The 14,567-nt window shown below is 35.3% G+C and overlaps 1 protein-coding gene across 2 annotated transcripts in view; it reads left to right on the forward strand.

The window, feature by feature from the left end:
- Window positions 1-14,567, forward strand: part of SEC23A (SEC23 homolog A, COPII coat complex component) — a 58,718-nt gene that overhangs the window by 34,878 nt on the left and 9,273 nt on the right. For both annotated transcript variants that reach the window (XM_043489532.1, XM_043489533.1), the window contains exons 15-19: window positions 2,986-3,063; window positions 4,748-4,909; window positions 8,357-8,443; window positions 10,670-10,825; window positions 12,818-12,883. In XM_043489532.1, coding sequence (XP_043345467.1) covers window positions 2,986-3,063; window positions 4,748-4,909; window positions 8,357-8,443; window positions 10,670-10,825; window positions 12,818-12,883 — 549 coding nt within the window. The remainder of the gene's footprint in view (window positions 1-2,985; window positions 3,064-4,747; window positions 4,910-8,356; window positions 8,444-10,669; window positions 10,826-12,817; window positions 12,884-14,567) is intronic.

Genomic DNA, 14,567 nt, shown 5'->3' on the forward strand with positions numbered 1-14,567 from the left:
TTTTACGCTGGTACCTCTTTGTGAAGAAAGCAGTGTTATGACAACATCAGCCTGTCTTTTTTTGACAAGAGTCATAAAACCTCTCTTGGAGCCAGCCATTAATTGGACACCATCAGTACAAATGCCAGCATAGTTTCTCCAAGGTAGACTTCGGTTTCCATTTAAGAAGATCAAAACTTTAAATATGTTTTTGCCTTTTGCTTATTTAGGGCAGCAGAAAAGTCCTCTGGAATTTCACTGTCATTTAGCAACTTGGCATGACATTGGTGAAATCTGTTGACTTGTTCGCTTGAATAGGGAAGCTGTTATTTTTCAGCCTATTATACAGACCTCTTCAACATCATGTAACATGTCATGAATGCATTCATTTTTTATATTGTTTTACAATGGAACCTTTTTAATTTCTCAGACTTCATCTTATCCTAGCATTTTTACTTACTGTAATTTTACATGTGGTCATTATTAGGTTCTTATTCACTGTGTGACTTTTACTTTTCTAGATAATAAATTTTGCTTTGAAATATCTTGTTTCCTGAGCTTTTTCACTGATTGTGACTATGTAATTTTAACAAATGCTTTACTGCTTTGAGAATCTAAAAGCTGTTTCAAGTAATCAGCACATTTATTTGTTATATGGTTATGATTTGTAGTAAAGTACTTTTTCCGTTTTGCTGGAGCTATCACTGCATTTGTAGGTTATGACATATGACATAAAATTGAATAGTACAACTTGGGTTGTCAACCGGTGTAAAACCCACTGATAAGTAGCTTTCAGTGTGAAGCTGGACTTTTTCTCGTATACTGATGGGACCAGGCACTTTAGTTGTGCTGTTTGTAAGGAGGACTGCTTCCGTTATTACCATATTCTTATAGAGGTTAGGCTTTGACCCTTTGGGCCCATTTATGTGGCTGGCTTTGTGCATAACTAATTGCTGAATTAAAGACTAAAGTTTTTACAAGTGTTGTTATTTTCTCCAAGAAAATTGTGTTACTGTCGGTTTATTTGCCCAGTCTTACTGCTACTAAATAACTCAAACAGTGGATCTTTGATATACCTCCTTTTTGCTTCAGTTTTTTTTTTCTTTTTTCCTCATTTGTTGTAGTGTTCTGTTTGGGTTGTAAATAAGAACTACTCCTCACAATTCCAGTAATTAATTCTAGGGCATTTGAGTGTTCAATAAAATTTTTAAAAGTAACCCAAAGATTAGAGATTTATGTTTGTGTATATTACACAAAGTTTATATTGTCATCTGTGGCATAGGCAATATTTATAAAAAAAATAAGTTAATATGTATTTAACTTCTGGATGAAAAAGGACTTTAAATATGAAACATATAATCAGGAGCCATTAAATAAAAATATTAAAAGATTTGTTACATTCAAATGAGACAAGAGTCTGTGTGGTAAAAATACCAGTAGCACAATTTATTACCAACATTATTACATGTATGGCAAAATGTGAAAATTTTCATATATAAGAGCTATTGCAAATCAGTAGTATTTGGGTAAAAGATAAGCAAAGGTCATGGACAAGGAATTAGCAAAAGAAGGAATGCAGTGACCAATAAAAATGAAAACGAAAAACATGAAAAAGTAACTGATCTTCTAATAAAATCAAATGATGTGTGACATACTGGCTTTTCTGAAGAATCTTTTCAATGTGTTTGATGTTCTGGATCTCAAGTATATTTTATAGTTTAGACCAGTCCTTCCAGGAGAACTTTCTACAACGGCAGAAATGTTCTGTTATTGGCACTGTCCATTATGGAACTACTACAGACATGTGGCTCTTGAGTACTCGAAATATGGCTAGTGCAACTGAGAAGCTGGATTTTAATTTAATTTTAATTAATTTAAATTTATCATAGCTAGTGGCTTTTCATATTGGACAGTGAAAATTATTATCCTAATCTATAAGTTTCATCAGTGAAATGTCACTAGGGCGCATTGATGTCAGAAATACTTATTCCCAGATACCAAGATGTATTTTCTGAGGATTAGTGCTGCAACTGCAGCTTTTTTATCCTTTGGATAGCTGTGGTTCTGAAATGATTTTTCCTGAAAGCCAAAGATGTGATCAAACCAATTATGCCTTTTATGTGCTCTTTATGGCACAGATAGCTACGTAAATGATTTAGTTGAACATTTTAGGCTACAAAAGCCCTGTACTACTTTCAGCAGTGAATCTTTTGTTACTTTTTGCTTGTTATTTTTGCCCTTGATTATATGCAAGTACTATAGATGTCGCCAGGAAGTAGACCAGTTACATAAGTACTATAGAAACTTTTCAGGTCAGAGACTTTGCTGAAGAACAAAGAGGAAGCTACCATTTACTGGTGCTTAGTGTCAGCCATTGTGCTGAGCACTTTCTCCTGTGGATTATCTTAGTTATTTTGACGCCTTTTGTTATATTATCATGGAGAGTTTACTTCCCTATTGCTAGAGTATGTGTCTCCTTTATTGTCTTTTAATTTCTGCCTTTGTGTTCTTTGTTTACTGGTTTACCTGTTTATCTTGATTTTCTTTTCCTCAGTAGCTCTTTCTTTTTGGTATTTTTTCGAGTGTACCCAATTTTATACCATCATTTTGCCTTTAGAGCCACTATGGTATCTTGACAGTACATCTTTCTGTCTGTAGACTATTGTCTTTTTTAGGTAGGGTCTTAGGGGGCACATATTGAGCTCTTTGGGCCATCATCCAGAGCTCTTTATTTGCTATCAGAGACACTTAGTTTAAAAAAATTTAGACACTTTTAAGGTGAGTTGTTCTGCACTGAAGCAAATGTATTGTTTGCTTCCAAAATTCAAATTTCTGTCTTTTTTTATAATCATTATCTTGGTAAGTCTATAAATAATATCCCAGTTTTATCCTGTGTCAAGTATCTGCCTCCTAAAGAGAATAACTTTTTAAAAATAGAAAACACATAGGCAGAAGTTTTAGCTCTGTGCCAGAGAATGTATTACTAACAAGTTTTATTTAATTTAGTGTCAGAAGTTTGGCGAGTATCACAAAGATGATCCAAGTTCCTTCAGATTTTCAGAAACTTTCTCCCTTTATCCACAGGTGAGTAGACAGGAGATCTGTGTTCTTAGTGTTGATAATAGCGTTGGGTCTCACTTTTCCTGTTGCCTTTATTACTCATCTTACAGGATTATTCTTTTGGTTAGGTTTTAAGTTTTGAGATAGCTAAGAAAATAGTATTATGGTTGAATAGTTAGTGAAAAGTAAGTAGTATTTTTATGATAACCTTGCATATAGCATTTATTTGTGGTGAGTAGAAATTTACACCAGAACCTTATCGGGGAGCACAATTTGGTATGAAGCAGATTAGCTTTCCATCTGATAAAAGGGATCTAACTAATTGCAGTACTGCCGAAAGGAAATAATCTTAACAATCTGCTAGTCTTATGGTATCATTGCCTGAGGACAACTTTATGGAGACATCCCAGATAAATAGAAGAGAACCTTTATCTTACAGAACCTTTCTACTTGGATAGTGGAGTCTGTCTGTCTGTTGTTTTGGTAGATATTCTCAAAAATATAGGTTTATATGATGAGTAATAGAGATAATATTTATTCAGCTGAGTATATACGAAGTGCAAGTAATTTAGGAGAATAAAGATGGTTGACATGGATTCTGTTTTCAAGGAGCTTTCATTTTGAAGGATGAGATCTGAAATATATGTAAACAATGCAGAAAAGAAAGTGAGATACAACACTACAAGAGAGACACAATATTTAAAGGAAACTTTAAAGAATCCTTCCAAATGGATTATTTGGTATATCTTTATGGAAGAAGTGATATTTTATTTTACCTTAACCTGGAAGGATGATTAATATTGAGATACGGAAATTCAAATTTTTGCTCCTCACAAAAACTTTGTTTAAATCTCCGGCCTTCTTTTCAGAGATACTCTTATTTTTTGAAAATACTTTATTGATCTGTAACCTAGAAACTCCATGTTTATAGGGGGAGACTTCCCCAAGTCTCTGGTTGAGATTTTGGAGAATTAGAATAAGGCATTGTCTTAATGGAGAGGGAATGGCTACCCACTCCAGTATTCTTGCCTGGAGAATTCCATGGACAGAGGAGCCTGGCAGGCTATATATAGTCCATGGGGTCGAAAAGAGTCAGGTACAACTAAGTGACTGTCACTCACTCACTTGTCTTAAGGGAGGCAACCCTTTGTGTTTTGAGAATTCTCGGACCTCACTTCATATCAGAAAATAGTAAGGGAATTGAGGGCATTAGTCTAAGTTATTGTTGTTTAGTCACTAAGTCGTGTCCAACTCTTTTGTGCCCCTATGGATTGTAGCTCGCCAGATTCCTCTGTCCTTGGAATTCTCCCGGCAAGAATACTGGAGTGGATTGCCATTTCCTTCTCCAGGGGATCTTCCATCTCAGGGATTGAAACTGTGTCTCCTGCATTGGCAGGCGGATTCTTTACCACTGAGGCACCAGGGAAGCCCTTAGTCTAAATATTTGACTTAGATCCAAACAAGGGGTTTTTGTCCCTAGTCTTGTTTTTCTTTTGAGTCATCTCTTTTACTTTTTAGTTGTTGTTGAGTTGCATTTTTAAGTAACTGATAAATATCATGGGTAAAATTCTGAGAAATACAATTTAGAATGTTCTTATTGTAAGTTGTTTTTTTGTATTAATGGTTGTAATCAAATATGTTCATAGTAATAAACTTCTGTTGCTGTATTAAAATCAGTAAAAGCTATCTTGCGTGTTTTATCTTGTAGTTTATGTTTCATTTAAGAAGATCTCCTTTCTTGCAAGTTTTTAACAATAGTCCTGATGAGAGTTCATATTATCGTCACCACTTTATGCGTCAAGACTTGACCCAGTCTCTCATCATGATTCAGCCTATTCTATATGCTTATTCTTTTAGTGGACCACCAGAGGTAAGGGGGTAGAAAAAGAAATTGGTTTTGTTACTGTGCTGTGTGCTATTAAAGTAAAACAACTAGGTCTTTCTTGAAATATAGTTATTAAATGTGAGAATTTAATTCAAGCATGAATATCTTCTTATTCATATATACTCTTAATATTTATGAGTGTTTATGCTAGATAAAATGCTAGGCTATATTAGGAAATTATTAAAAAATAAACAGCTATAAGAGACTTTTTATTTATTTAAAAAATTTTTTAACAGACTTTTTAAAAGATCATTTTGTCTAGTCATTTGGTTGATAAAAATCCTACAGGGCTCATGACTAGTCTTATGTCTTTACCAGTGTCTGCAGGTGATGTTGGTTCTATAAGCTGTATTCCAGAGTTTACTGTCTGACAATTAGGGCATTCTGTCTAAACAAAGCCTCTTGTTTAATACAGTCCCATTATCCTATATTCTTTTGGAACATAAGATACAGTTGATTATAAAGATATATACTCAGAAAAATGATAAAGCTATCCATTTTGCCTTTTTAGCAAACTGTCCCAATTATTTTAACCTATTTTCAAATAGATAGTTTTTCTGTTTCATGATTAAAACAATTTGTTCACTTAAAAGTATATAATGACTATATTTGAAAATAATAACTTTAGGAAGGGTCAGTATAAAGAGAATATAATATCTATTGATTAATGATCTCTAATGCTGCCTTTATTCACTTTTGTAAAAAAATGATGGTTAAAAAGTTATATTTTGTTGCTATTTTTTAAAGTAATTTGTCATAGTTTTTACATTTCTAGAAAATACATTTTTAATTGGTCTAGCTATATATTTGGTCTCACAGTTGTTTGAATGAGGAAAGTAAGTTTTAGAAATATCTTTTTTTTTTAATTATTTTTTTTCATTTATTTTTATTAGTTGGAGGCTAATTACTTTACAATATTGTAGTGGTTTTTGCCATACACTGACATGAATCAGCCCTGGATTTACATGTGTTCCCCATCCCAATCCCCCCTGCCGCCTCCCTCCCCATCCCATCCTTCTGGGTCTTCCAAGTGCACCAGCCCTGAGCACTTGTCTCTTGCATCCAACCTGGGCTGGTGGTCTGTTTCACCTTTGCTAGTATACTTGTTTCAATGCTGTTCTCTCAGAATATCCCACCCTCACCTTCTCCCAGAGTCCCAAAGTCTGTTCTGTACATCTGTGTCTCTTTTTCTGTTTTGCATATTGGGTTATCGTTACCATCTTTTTAAATTCCATATATATGCGTTAGTATACTGTACTGGTCTTTATCTTTCTGGCTTACTTCACTCTGTATAATGGGCTCCAGTTTCATCCATCTCCTTAGAACTGATTCAAATGAATTGTTTTTAATGGCTGAGTAATATTCCATTGTGTATATGTACCATAGCTTCCTTATCCATTCATCTGCTGATGGGCATCTAGGTTGCTTCCATGTCCTGGCTATTATAAACAGTGCTGCCATGAACATTGGGGTGCATGTGTCTCTTTCAGATCTGGTTTCCTCAGTGTGTATGCCCAGAAGTGGGATTGCTGGGTCATATGGCAGTTCTATTTCCAGTTTTTTAAGAAATCTCCACACTGTTCTCCATAGTGGCTGTACTAGTTTGCATTCCCACCAACAGTGTAAGAGGGTTCCCTTTTCTCCACACCCTCTCCAGCATTTATTGCTTGTAGACTTTTGGATAGCAGCCATCCTGACTGGCGTGTAATGGTACCTCATTGTGGTTTTGATTTGCATTTCTCTGATAATGAGTGATGTTGAGCATCTTTTCATGTGTTTGTTAGCCATCTGTATGTCTTCTTTGGAGAAATGTCTGTTTAGTTCTTTGGCCCATTTTTTGATTGGGTCATTTATTTTTCTGGAATTGAGCTGCAGGAGTTGCTTGTATATTTTTGAGATTAATCCTTTGTCTGTTTCTTCATTTGCTATTATTTTCTCCCAATCTGAGGGCTGTCTTTTCACCTTGCTTATGGTTTCCTTTGTTGTGCAAAAGCTTTTAAGTTTCATTAGGTCCCATTTGTTTATTTTTGCTTTTATTTCCAATATTCTGGGAGGTGGGTCATAGAGGATCCTGCTGTGATTTATGTCGGAGAGTGTTTTGCCTATGTTCTCCTCTAGGAGTTTTATAGTTTCTGGTCTTACATTTAGATCTTTAATCCATTTTGAGTTTATTTTTGTGTATGGTGTTAGAAAGTGTTCTAGTTTCATTCTTTTACAAGTGGTTGACCAGTTTTCCCAGCACCACTTGTTAAAGAGGTTGTCTTTTTTCCATTGTATATCCTTGCCTCCTTTGTCAAAGATAAGGTGTCCATAGGTTCGTGGATTTATCTCTGGGCTTTCAATTCTGTTCCATTGATCTATATTTCTGTCTTTGTGCCAGTACCATACTGTCTTAGTAATATATGTAAATTGTCAACATCTGGAAAATGTCAAAAAGTGTTTAGAAGAAAAATGGAATCCCACTGCCTGCTCCTGTCAGATTTCAAACTCTCCATTTAAACCGTGAATCCCATTCATTTCTTAAGGCTTTGCATTTGAATTTATCCTTTCTCTTCTGCCTTGTCTTATCTCTCATCATGATCATTCTCATTAACATAGAAACCTTAGTGTCACTCCTGTTAAACAAAAGCCCCTGGACTTCGCTTTGTCTCTAATTGCTGCCTCATTGCTCTGGCCCCAGTCACAGCTAAACGCAGAGAGTTATTTGTTGTATATATGTTCCCACGTTACATTCTCTTCTCAACCTAGATTAGTCAGACTCTTGTCCCTGAGATTATTCTGAAACAATTCTTATCAAGGCCACCAAGCCCTCATCTTGCTGGAACTCACAACAGCGTTTACCCAGTGAGGACTCTGCTTGAAAATCTTTTGCTCTAGGCTTCTCCAACGCCTACAGCACCTACTGGTTTTCCTCCTCCTCATTGCCTGTTCCTTCTCAGACTCCCCCTGCTGGCTTCTCGCTTTCTGAACTCTAAATGTTGGTGTGCTCCGGGCTCAATCTCTGGCTTCTCTAGATTCCCTTGAAGCGGTGCAGTCTAATCACATAGCTCTAATTGCCATCTTCATGCATGTGATACCCCAGTTTATGTCAGTTCAGGCTGTTTCCTTCTATTTCATATTCAGAACTGTGTTTCCATCTCCAAATTTTCTCTGTCCCAAGCCTTTCCCCTCTCACTCAGTGGTGCCGCACACCATCAGACTTAGGAGTCATCTCTGATTTCCTATGGCTAGACTCTAGTTTCAATTGTTATTTCAGTTTAGTGATTTCTCAGAAAATTAAATTGAAACATCCTTTAAGAATTCATAATAGCAAGAGGTTTTAAGTAGTAAGATAATGCATTTTAAAAATTTAAAAGATCCTCAAAAGATAAATTTTTATTTTTAAGTAATTAATTTTTCCTTCTTCCTCTTTCATTATTATCCTCACATCAGCCGGTTCTTCTTGATAGCAGCAGCATTCTTGCAGATCGTATTCTCCTCATGGATACGTTTTTCCAGATTTTGATTTATCATGGTGAGGTAAGATTCCCTTGTGTTTAAAGCTGTGCGCATAGTTTCAGTAAAGTCTTTTAATTCATATTGCTAGAAGCTTCCCTCCCTTTACTATATGACTAGTGTCTCTATGGTAAACTTTATTTCCATTTTTATTAAGTTACGTGTAAAATGTGATTCTTCCTTTTGTGAATTTTTAGACTTAATTTGCAGTTGACCTGTCTGTGGTTATTTTCTTTGCACATAATTGGAGAAATGAATTTTATACAAAGCATAGCTGTGAAAGTTGGGTTTTACCTGAAGACACTGAGAAGGGAAGAGTCAGTAGGTGGGCTTTCCTTTTTCTTATTTCATGTGACCATTTAAAAAGTGTTCTGGGAAAACAAACAAACAAAAAAATAAAATAAAATAAATAGTGTTCTGGGACTTCCCTGGTAGTCCAGTGGTTAAGACTCCGTGCTCCCAATGCAGGGGGCCTAGGTTTTCTCCCTGGTCAGGGAGCTAGAGCCTGCATGGTGCACCTAAAACCCTACACAGACTCCCTCCCCACCCCCCAAATACTTCCACATGAAGTATTTAAAGTAAAAAGAAATATTTCAGTTGATCTTAAAGATTCATTTAAAGCACAAGGTAATTAAAATTTATAACTTAATTGGATTGGTAAATGATTGAAAACAGCCTACTATTTGAGTAGCAATTGAGTTTAATCTAGGTTATTTAGCATAACTCTATTCATTCCTGTATTTATTCATTCAGGCAGTATTTAAGTGCTTCCTCTGTGTAAGAAAGCACTGAAATCTAGGTGCTTTGAGAGATACAGATCTTCTTTTTCATAAACTTATACTCAAGCTTATAGTCTAGTATTCAGGTAACTTGTGCAGATATATTTTTCCAGTGTTATAACTGTAAATGATTTTAGATTCGCACTGTAATACGGAAGGGGCTTCCCAGGTGGCGCTAGTGGTCAAGAACCCACCTGCCAGTGCAGGAGACATAAGAGACATAACCCGGGGTTTGATCCCAGAGTTAGGAAGATGCCCTGGAGGAAGGCAAAGCAACCCACTCCAGTATTCTTGCCTGGAGAATCCCATGGACAGAGGAGCCTGGCGGTCTGCAGTCCATAAGGTTGCTAAGAGTCAGATGCCGCTGAAGTGACTAGGCACGCATGCACTCAGGGAAGATCTTATTCAAAATATCACTTTAAATATGTGGGACTTTTAAAGACCTATAGATGATTATTTTTAATTGATACCAGTTACTAGAGCTATTTAACTTTTAAAAATAATGCCTCTGATACTAGCTCTGTGACAGAGCTAGGTTTTTGATTATTTCTTTTGTCTTTCGGTAGTTTTATTTCTTCAAATAGCTCATTAACATGCATAAATGAGAAATCAGAAATTCAATTAACTGTTCCTCTGTTAAATATAGAGATATAAAGATATGCACTGATTGATTCAAGTAACTTAGAAATCAAGCCAGGTTAAATCTTTGGATGATTTAATTAAATGGTGTTTTGGAGTCATTTACCTTAATAAAAGTTGATTAATAAGATCATTATTTTTGCCTTAAAAATATTGATTCAGATGCTCTTTTATAGGTATATTATCTTTATAATATTATTGCTATTATTATTAAAGTTTTTCCTTTTATGTATCTTGTGAGAATGTAACTCTGTTGGTGAAGATTCATAATAAGAGGTAATTAATTTTGAAGTCTCTAGGAAATCTTCTCTACCAGAAATCCCCTGTACTTATCATAAGCTTAGGTAGATACCTTTTTGTTGTTGTTCAGTCACTTAGTCATGTCCGACTCTTTGCGACCCCATGGCCTACAGCCCACCAGGCTCCTCTGTCCTTGGAATTCTCCAGGCAGCAATTCTAGAGTGAGTTGCTGTTTCCTTCTTCATGGGATCTTCCCGACCCAGGGACTGAACCCTTGTCTCCTCCATTGATTTGTGGATTCTTTACCACTGAGCCACCTGGGAAGCCCAGCGATACCTTTTAGCTAACTTTAATATGACAAATGTAGTGTTTTAAAATTTTTCTTCATTATTATTTCTTTTTACTTTTAAAGAAGAAATATCCTAATTTTGCATCTGTTTACTCAAGAATACTGAAATTAGTATTGTAACTTAAAAATAAATGGGACAATATTCTATGATTTTCTTACTTTCTGATGATTGTTTCATTTGAAAAAAAAATTTTGGTTAGGCAAGAAAAAAAGTAATAATTCCTTTAATCGTTTTAAAATTAGACCATAGCTCAGTGGCGCAAGTCAGGATACCAGGACATGCCAGAATATGAAAATTTCCGCCACCTTCTGCAAGCCCCAGTGGATGATGCCCAGGAAATCCTTCACTCCAGGTTTCCAATGCCGAGATACATTGACACTGAACATGGGGGCAGTCAGGTAATGCTCTTCATTTGTTTGCATGTGTGTTGCTGATTTTGCAATGCGTTGTTCCTATTTGCCTTCTGACGTTAGTTTGAATAGACTGCTTCACCAGGCAAATGAAAAGGAAAAAATGGGCAGATGGTTTCCAGAGGAAGGTATGCTTTCTTCTTGCCTTAGTTTTGAGAGCAGAGCAGTAAGATCATTGACTAAGCTGACTACAGGGGGTGGTTTCTCCCGTCTTCTTCCTCCAGCTCAGCTCTAATAAAGAGCCAGGGTGGTGTTTTGGTGATATGCCAGCTTTAGTTGAGCAAGTAGATATGAACAACTTAGGAAGTGATTTAGTGTACTTTTCTCAGACCACTTTGTTTACTGACAAAGTCTATGAATATGAAGTTTGTGGTAACATAATTTTTGTTTTCCTCATTCTATCATTTCACTTTTCTAGAAAATGCCATGTAATAGGAAAGCATTATGGCATTATAAAAAGGTGTGTAATTTTTAGAGTTATGAGGGTTAAATAAGGTACATATTCATATAGCCCTTTTTGGCCTTACAGAAGACTCAATTAGGACCCCATACCACACACTCATTTTTTTTTTTCTGTTTTAAAAAAAAATTTTTTTTATTTATTATTTTTGGCCACACTGGGTCTTTGTTGCCACACAGGCTTTTCTCTAGCTGTCGTGAGCAGGTACTGCTCTGTTGTTCTGGTGCACAGGCTTCTCATTGCGGGGCTTCTCTTGTTGTGGAGCGTGGGCTCTAGGGTGTGCAGGCTGTAGTGGTTGGGGCACATGGGTTTAGTAGCTGTAGCTCCCAGGTCTTAGAGCACAGGCTCCATAGTTGTAGCACACAGGCTTAGTTGCTCCGTGGCTTGTGGGATCTCCCCAGACTGGGGATTGAACCCGTGTCTCCTGCACTGGCAGGTAGATTCTTTACCATTGAGCCACTAGGAAAGCCCAACTCTTGAGTCACTTTTACTGCCTCCTTTTAATTCTTATTAGAGGTATATAAATTAATTATAGGTTATTGTAAGTTTTTTCACTTGTTCCTAGAAAGTACAGACCTTGCTTTGTTTATTGACGTATCCCTAGTGCCTAGCACAGTATTACAAAGTAGGTAGTAGATATCAGTAACTATTATTCAGAAATGATAGCAATTATTATTAGGGTTTTACTATATTTATAATAGAAGCTACTATACCCTCTTGAGAATTTGCAAAGCTGATAAAACTTTACATAACTTCTCTCATTTGATTCTCTAGCAGTCCTATTATTGTTTCCATTTTACAGATAATAAAACTGAGACTTAGGTTACTTGTGCCCAAGGAAAACTATAAATGGAGGAATTGGGATTTGAATCCAGGTGTTCTTTAGAAGTAGAAAAAGATTTTGTGTGGTACTAAGTTTCAAATGATAGGACTGTCTTGTTCTTTTAATGTGAAATAATTTATGAATTGTTCTCTCATTGATGTCTCACCACATGTAGTGCTATATTCCTTTTTAATTTTAGTTATTATTTCATGATGATAAGGCATAGTGCGTAGATGGGCAAAGTGTTGGGCAAGTGCTCTCATGGAATAGCCTACAGTTTGAAAAAGTTTGAGAGTCATTGTTTAAAGTGAAAGAACATGTAGAGACTTTGAACCTTTGGAGACTTTGCACCTTTGTTGATGTTTCAGACCAGGTGTTTGGCAAATGTCACACTAACTTTGTCATAATTGTTGCACATATACTCTTTATATGCTGAGTTTTGAATTCTCCAATTTGTGTTTGTTACTGTAAATGTTATTATGTATGTGTGATTTGGAGAGGTTACACTTATTTGTAACATATAGTGGCCTACATATTTCAAGATTTATCTCATTTTTTAAAGTTTCATTTTAATAAAATTAATTTTATGAAAATATATTACATAGAATTGATTTTATATGGCATAATGTATTTGTTTAGCCTATATTGACCAAATCTTATATTTGATGGATAATATTATTTCTTCTTTGCTTTTAAGGCTCGTTTCCTGCTTTCAAAAGTTAACCCCTCACAGACTCATAATAATATGTATGCCTGGGGACAGGTAAGTGTAAATAGCAGGTCGTAGAAATTATTTCTTTGTGTTTTTTATAGTTCGTTATTTTAGTGAAAGCTACATTTTTTGCCTTTGCTTTTGGCAATGGTTTCTGTTGGAAAAGTAATTAAAAAAAAAAAAGGTGAAAATAGAATTAGCATTTGGTGGCGCCACAGAAAATACAAAAGTGATTATATCAAATATATAGAACCCTTTCATATTTCAAGCTTAACATGTTTCCCTTGAGACAAAAAACAATAAAGTGTATAATAAATGAACTAGAAGGTGATGATTCAGACTTAATCCTAGGCTGTGAACCACAAAAGGCCACAGTATGCTCGGAGTGATCAGGGATTGTGGTTGAACAAGAGAGGCTGGAGGCCTGGACATCATTATTAATATATTTTAATTTGGTAGAGATTCTACCTCTTGATACACTATTATCACCACTTATCAAGTGTCCAATCTGCAGGACTCTATATTGGTTTCTTCAGGATCCCAGCTGTCATCCCTGCCTTTGAAGAGCTTGTAGTCTAGTATTAGAAATAAAACACATACCTAAGTCGTTAAAAATACAAGGCAGATTGAGTTGTGTGCTTTTAGGAAAATTTAAAGTGTTACGGGGGGATAGAGGAGAAGGAGGGGAAAGGGTCACATGATGGCAGAAGAAGAGATATTTCCTTTAGAGTGCTTATTATTACAATAAGTAGAAATTGTGTGAGGAATGGAATTCTAGGTAGGCGACAGTGTGGACTAAGATAAAGAGTATCTGTCAGGATGAATAGTAGAACAATAAACTGGAAATGTAGCTGTGCAGTCAGTTATGGAGGCTCTTGAATACCAGGCTGAGGACTGAGGAGCTGAGTTTGTATTTGCTGAGTTATGGAATGTCATTGAAGGTTTTTGGCCAGAGGGCCAGTTTTGACTCTCGGATAATATAGTTGAATCTTAAGATTAATTGGAAGCAGTCTGTAAGTTGGAACTGTTTCTGCTGAAGTAATCCAAGTGAGAGAGAAAGAAGATGAGATGGTGAAAAGGAATAGATTTGAGTTATATTTCGAGAGGAGACTCAGTGAGATTTGATCAGCAGTTGCAGGAAAGTAAAACTTACTCCGGGGCCAGACAGCTGTATGCAAAATCTGAATTCTGATTGGATTCTGGATTAGAGCAAACAGCTTATAAAGAACATAATTGGGATGATTTGTGAAATATATAGACTGTATGTCAGATACAGTCTGACATATATTACTAGTATATTACTAGTAATAGTAATATTACTAGTATATATAATATATACATACTAGTATATACAATATATAGTATTGTATATACTATAGTATATACTATATATATATATATATAGTATACAATATATAGTAATATTACTAGTATATACAATATATACATACTAGTATATACAATATATACAATATTACTAGTAATAGTAATATTACTAGTATATATACAGATATATTACTAGTATAGTAATAAATTTCTTAAGAGTAATAATGGTGTTGTGGTTATATGGGTGATTGTCCTTGATCTTGGGAGATATATCCTAAAGGTTCAGGGATAAAATGTTGTGATGTCTTCAACTTGCAAAAATGATTCAAGAAGAAGAAAAAGAAAAGGAATAATAGATACAAACATAAAATGTGGCAAAATGTTCATCATTGATTTTAAGTTTAGCACT

Source organism: Cervus canadensis, chromosome 17 (assembly GCF_019320065.1).
Source record: "Cervus canadensis isolate Bull #8, Minnesota chromosome 17, ASM1932006v1, whole genome shotgun sequence".
NCBI lineage: Eukaryota > Metazoa > Chordata > Mammalia > Artiodactyla > Cervidae > Cervus > Cervus canadensis.